Source organism: Nelumbo nucifera, chromosome 8 (genome assembly GCF_055504915.1).
Source record: "Nelumbo nucifera cultivar China Antique chromosome 8, China Antique-T2T, whole genome shotgun sequence".
NCBI lineage: Eukaryota > Viridiplantae > Streptophyta > Magnoliopsida > Proteales > Nelumbonaceae > Nelumbo > Nelumbo nucifera.
Window position 1 is genome coordinate 23,789,123 of NC_142656.1, and position 6,422 is coordinate 23,795,544.

The following is a 6,422-nucleotide window of genomic DNA, read 5'->3' on the forward strand; positions in this document are numbered from 1 at the left end:
TTTATTCCTCTTGGTTCTCATTTCCAAGGGAGGGGGAGGGAATGGGCCATTCTCCCAATCCTCAAGGAATGAAAATGGGGTTCTGATTCTGTTCAACCAAACAGTTGGGACCATTCTGATTCTGATTCTGATTCTAGACCCTTATTACTGTGAACCGAAGGGACCCTTACAGTTTACAGTTATTCTGGTTTTGCTGAGTAATGGTTTTTCCAGTCTCAAGCAGGTTAACATCCTATGGTTTTTACCCCGCTTTTATGGCTTCCTAGTTCTGCAAGTAAGGAATAAATAAACAATTTTCCTGATAAAACTAAACAAATGAAAGGGAACAATTTGGGCACATTTAAGTTTAAACGTGGTGGTGCTTGTCATCCCGAATCCTCTACTTTTAAAGTTGCTGAAAGCCTGAAACTGCGACGTTGTATTAAGCATTAATCAAGAAGGTGCTTGTTTGCATGGCCTGGCTGCCGTTTCATGGCTTTGCAATTTGCATTGCATGAAAATGCAGCAAAACTCTTGCAATTTGAGAGAAATGGGAGCGAAATTTTGGACGAACAGAAGAGTAAGTGAACAAAATGGGCGGGTTGCTTTTCAAGACTGAGAGTGGGAATTTTGTCAATAATGTGGAGTGTGAGTGCCAGTGGTAGTGGATTCCATTATCCGATCTAATCTAAGATACAGAAAAGCTCATTCCCATGTTAGAGACCCAATGGAAAAGCCAACTTCGAGTGCTTTAATTGTGTGCTCGACAATTAACAAATGGGGTGGGGGAGTGGGTTTGGCGGGAAAACTGTAAAAGCTAGTGATTGGTCTCCGTAGAGTTCATAAGTTTGTCCAAGAAATTGTTTACTATAAAGCTGGTACTGAGTATCGACCAAAGATTCTGTGTTTCTGACCCATTTGTTGGCCATTCTGGGACATTTCTATTTAACAATTCAAACCATGCTCGCAATCACAACGGTCGAGATTCAGGAATAAAAAAGATTCTGATTGCTTGTAGCTCTGACATCCGGGTCCCTTTGTTGAAGCTTTGGTTGAGCTGCTTTTGGAGAAGCCATACAAAAAAAAGCTTCAACGGAAATTTCTCTCTTTTTTACCTCAAGGACAAAATAATGGGCTTTTCAGATTTTTCACCATATAGGTAAACATTGCTCATATGCTGTCTGGTGGGGCCCATATGCAAGCCAAAAACTGCCATGGGAAAGCTCTAGCTTTAATCTCTCTCTTAATCTTAATTTTAGCCAGCTAGGTTTTTTTTGCTGTACCAAGATTTCAGTTAATATACCATTGATGTGTACTGTAAATTGGTGTTAATAAATCATTTACTGGATTCAAACCATCCTAAGTGAATCACTGGAGCTTTTTTTGAATACATGAACTCTAAAAATTAACCAAAATCAAGCGTCATTTCTCTCTGATTTTCTCTCTATTGAATATATGAACTGTACTGATATTCAATACCAAACATCACCACCATCTCTGATTTTCTCACAATTGAATATATGAATTCTGTCATTAGCCAAAACCTAACTAACCACTACCTCTGCTTTCCTCTCTGGTTTACCACTGTTTCGCTACTGCTTACTCATTACTTCCATCTGTTCACATGCTTTCCCCATCTCTTCCAGACTCGTCATCAAATTGGCCTCTTAAAATCATCAGTTAATTTCATCCACTCTCTTATTCTCTATCTTCATTGCCCATGCATCATTACTTGTTTAGCCTTTCTTTCATTGCCTGTCCACTTCTACCCTCAGCCTAAACTGTCTTTGATTTTCTCTCTAAATCACCACTTCCAACACTGATATCTATTCATTGCTCCAGTCACCTCCTCAGTCAATTAATCCCAACAGTCATAATGATGTACTAAACTTCAGCCACCACTACCTTCCTTGCAGGTTCCTTCACTCTCTCTCCTCTGCTACCAGTGTTCAAAAGGAAACACCCTGAATTTGTCTCTTAATAATGTTACAGACAAACTGTCCTATAAAGCAAGACAATGGTATTTCAACATTTAAATAATGGTGCAGAGTTTTTTAGTAATTGCCTAGGGTGTGTTGGGTATAATCCTTTTCAAGAACACAGAACTGGAACATTTCATCTCATTGCACAAACTCATTAAACCTAAAAAATTAAAAATTCTCATCACAGTACTACATATCTCATTGCTCATTTGAACAAAAGAGAATAGAGGATCAATAGTGTAGGTCCCACCACTTGAATGGTTGAGATCATTTGCTTGAATCACTGAGTTCGGATATGGATCTCTCTATCTGATGTCTTCATAAGCAACAAAGTCCAAGATTCCAGATGCGGATGCATCATGTGATGGAAGTAAAAGGCTAAAAGCAGAAGACCACTAAAACAAGTTATTTGTTCTGTTTTCAACACCTTAATGACTGGGGAACAACTTTGGGGTTTATTTATTGATTAATAAGCCGACACTAATGATGCTTCCTTTCCCCAATTCTCCCTTTGCCACGTGGCGCCATTTATGAGGTCTGGTCGGAATGGTCGGTTAAAAATGGCCCCCACAACATTATCCGAGAAAAAGAACCGATTGTATTAAGATACAAAAGTACCCTTCTCCATATTTTCACCTTTTTTTCATAGTGAATAGATTTTAGCTACTGATACTAGCCACGTGGCAAATAACATGCTTATTGAGAGAAGGATATAAAAAAGAATAAAATAAATTGTAATGGGTATAGGTGGAAGGAAGAGGGAGTCAAACTCATCAAAAAAAAAAGGAAGAGGGAGTCAACCTAAAAATTCTCTCTTTTTATTTAATAGAAAACGCCAGATTTATCAAAAGCGAAGATTAGCCGTTGTGCTTCTTAATAACGACTTTTTGAAAAAAAAATTGAAGATTCAATAAAGAAAAGTGGGATAACGGGTAGAAGGAAATGAAAAAGAAGCAACGCCCATGGGATCATGGGTGTGCTTTAATTATTATTATTGAACAGAAAAGAATCCGTTATCTTGCTTAAGATATGGATGCATTCTGCATCCGACACTTCTCAGATCAATTCTAGGGTTTAATAAAGAAATATTAATTATTATAATTGTGGGTTTGTTTTATCCAGGTAGAATTCCCATTCTAAGAAGCTTCGTTCCCTGTCATTGGAAGTGAGAAACCTACGTAGTTTTTTGTTGGTTTCTTTGGTTTTGTTTTCTTCTTGATCGGAACCCTCCTGAAAGACAAGAAAGGAAAGTGAGCAATCTTTATGTAAACTGATGCATTTGTATTCTACTGGGTTTACTTTCTCTTTCTGTTTCCTCTTTTATTTTCTTGTAATAATGTTGACCGTTAAGAGTCTTTTTCTCAAGAGATTTTAAGGGTTTCTTTTTGTTTATGCTGTCTTGGCTTTGTTGATTACGCCCAAGTATCTAATTGTTGGCTGGGGGAGGCTTTGGAGTGAAGTTGACGCTTGACATTGAAGGTTATATACGCTTTGATTTTGTGAGTTGAAGCTGTTTTTGAGAGAGAGAGAGAGAGAGAGAGAGAGAGAGGCTCGTAGCTGTTCACAGTGTATTTCTTCTCATTTGGGTCTTTCTCTGGGTATCTCCGCATCTATAAGGTAAACCGACTTCTTGGGTTCTTGTTCTTCCTTTTCTCCCTTCGTTTTATGGTTATTGAAGATTTTTAATTTTACACCTTAGCACCTACCAAGGAGATATGCACAATACTATCTTGATTAGGATGGCTCATGGCTGGTGATGGACTTTCAGATTCAGAATTTTCTTTTGGCACCTTGAGATGTAATCCACCTGGTTTTCAGTATTATTGATTATTGTTTTTAAAATTCTACTTCTTGGCACCTATCAAGAAAATCATTTAGTGCTATTTTTAATTAGGAAGAACAGATGGTAGGGTAGTACCTTTTCTGATTTCTATGGTTTTTGTCCTTGTTTTGCTTTTCCAATTTCTTCCCTCTGCTTTGGGCACCATGAGATGTTGTCAATTTGGTTTTTATTAATCTTTCCATAAGATTTTTGTGTTTTCAAACTTCTGATATTGGTAATGCATGTTGCTATTTCTCAGTTGGGTTTGCATACAGATTGGGAAATATTATTCTTCATCAAGTGCAGTTTAAGTTTGGTTACTTCTCATCGTGAGTTTCGTTGGGAATGGCCGAAACTGAGAGTATAGCTCTCAAAGAAGCGCTTCTTACCCAACAACAGCTTCTTCATAAACTGACTACAGAATTGGAGGAGGAAAGAGAAGCCTCAGCCACAGCTGCTACTGAAGCTTTATCCATGATATTGCGTCTACAAGGAGAAAAGGCAGCTGAAAAGATGGAAGCAAGTCAATACAAGAGAATGGCAGAGGAAAAGATTAACCATGCTGAGGAATCTCTGGCTATTTTTGAGGAGCTCATATTTCAGAAAGAAATGGAGATTGCTTCACTTGAGTTCCAAGTTCAGGCTTACAAGAACAAACTACAGAGTGTGGGTCTAAATGATTCATATATTGGGCAGCTGAATAATCAGTTTGTGCGTAGAAATGAAGCCTATTTCAAGGATATTGGTGTTCATCAGTCTGTAAAAAAGAACAATTCTCTCCCTGCAGCTCAACATAAAGATTCATGTTCTAAGAAGGGTATTGTAGGAGAAGATGGGTCTGCACTTTTGCTTCAAGAATTGATTCCAAGGACAATTGATAAACTGGATTTTGAGTCTGATATTCTGGACAATGAGATGCATAAGGTGTCTGAAGAATCTGCTGTTGCAGACCATGATTCATACTGGAAACAAATCGAATGGTTGGATAAACAAGTTGACTTACCTCATAATAAAGACATTGGTATAGGAAGTGATCCACTAAAATCCATGGAGGTTAAGTTGAATGTTGGAAGTACACTCTCACTTTCAAGTTCTCAGGTTGGAAGTCCCAAGAATATATTTGAGCTTGATGCATCTGATGTTCCATGCTTGGAGACAAAAAATATTAGAAGTACATCTTTCACAAAAAGTGTCCATGATATATTTGAAGTCCCACAAAGTCATGAAAATTACAAACACTCTGGATCAAAGAAAGAAGAATGGCAAACATTCATCCACTATGGTGAGACCAGGCTTGGAAAGGCAGATTCAGTCCCACAGGGAACTTCAGATTGCTATTTAGAAGACAAAGCCAAGTGTGCAAAGAATGTTCTGCCCTATGCAAAGCATGAGAGCATGTTTTTTAAACAAACAAATGAGGTTAAACATGACTCCTTTTCTGTGGCTCCTCCTGTTGATATTACTCTATTGCAATCTGAGGTTTGGCAGCTTAGTAAACGATTAGAGTTACTTTTGAATGATAGAAGTATTAAGCAAGAAGCCTCTAATCGAAGGGAAGAGGAACTGAATATGTTAAAGGAGATTCATGAAAAGATCAATGTGGTAAACTCTGACCGAAGGAATAGGCAGTTGCCTCCACTTGATGAATCTCCAGTATGTTCTGTCACTGAGGTATATCTTATTGGTTATGTTTCAATACCATTATTTTGATTCCATGATAGTTTCTACCAGGTTAACTTGATTTTCTACTTATTTATGTGTTCTTGAAAAGACTTTTTCTATGGATGTTTGCAGATTTTCCAAACATGGATGTGTAGAGTTTGCACTGTTTGTACTGGACGATTAGCATGAGTTAATTGTTTAATACTTTGTTGGATATCAGTTTGATACAATGATTTTGTAATATGGATTATTTGGATTTGGTGCAACTGTTTCAAATGTTACTGCCTCAAGAAAGATCAACTGAGCTTCATGCAACATCAGTTCCAGAAGTGCTGCTGTATGTTTATTTCAACAGAGTACTAGAAATTACAAAAAGTTGGGAAAGAACATCTTTGGCTTTCAAGAAGTGGCATGAACTAATGGAAACGACTATGGTTGGGATATATTTATTTATTTTTTGTGACACAAAATGTATACTATGCAAGAATACTTTAATGTACTTGAAAAACCATATTATATGTCAAGTGTCTTTTCATGGAATTGTATGCAAGAATTGCTTTCTTCATTTGGCATCTACATCCTATTACTTAGCTCATACGGAAACTTCTTTGGCTTTCAAGATGCTTTGATATGCATATTACTCTCTCAACCTCACAAAGGAAATATTTTCTTAGTTTTCACCCACTACAAGAAAATATGCCTATGGTGGCATTTTTTTATAGAGGGGTTTCACATAACGCCACAATATAGGCATTTTCTAGCAGTAGTTGTTGAGAACTGCTACTAGAAATGCCACAATTTCTCTCCCATCCGTGCCTGCTCATTTTCTTTCTCTCCAGTGAACTTCCCCACTGAAACTCTTTCTCCTTTCTCCTGGAATTGGTGATTGAAAAATCTAGGGCTTCTTTGGCTCATTCTTCATCTTTGGAATTCAGGTGTCACTTATAAATCTCAGGTATCCCTCTCTCTTTCTCTTG

At 37.5% G+C, this 6,422-nt stretch overlaps 1 protein-coding gene across 1 annotated transcript; it reads left to right on the forward strand.

Annotated features, from left to right (window-relative positions):
• The first annotated feature begins 2,845 nt into the window (after positions 1-2,845).
• On the forward strand, positions 2,846-6,010 carry LOC104609158 (zein-binding protein (Protein of unknown function, DUF593)). The gene is made up of 3 exons (XM_010275395.3): positions 2,846-3,578; positions 4,043-5,454; positions 5,578-6,010. The coding sequence occupies exons 2-3, from the start codon at positions 4,129-4,131 to the stop codon at positions 5,632-5,634; spliced, it is 1,383 nt and encodes a 460-aa protein (XP_010273697.1). The 5' UTR covers positions 2,846-3,578; positions 4,043-4,128; the 3' UTR covers positions 5,635-6,010.
• The last annotated feature ends 412 nt before the right edge of the window (positions 6,011-6,422 follow it).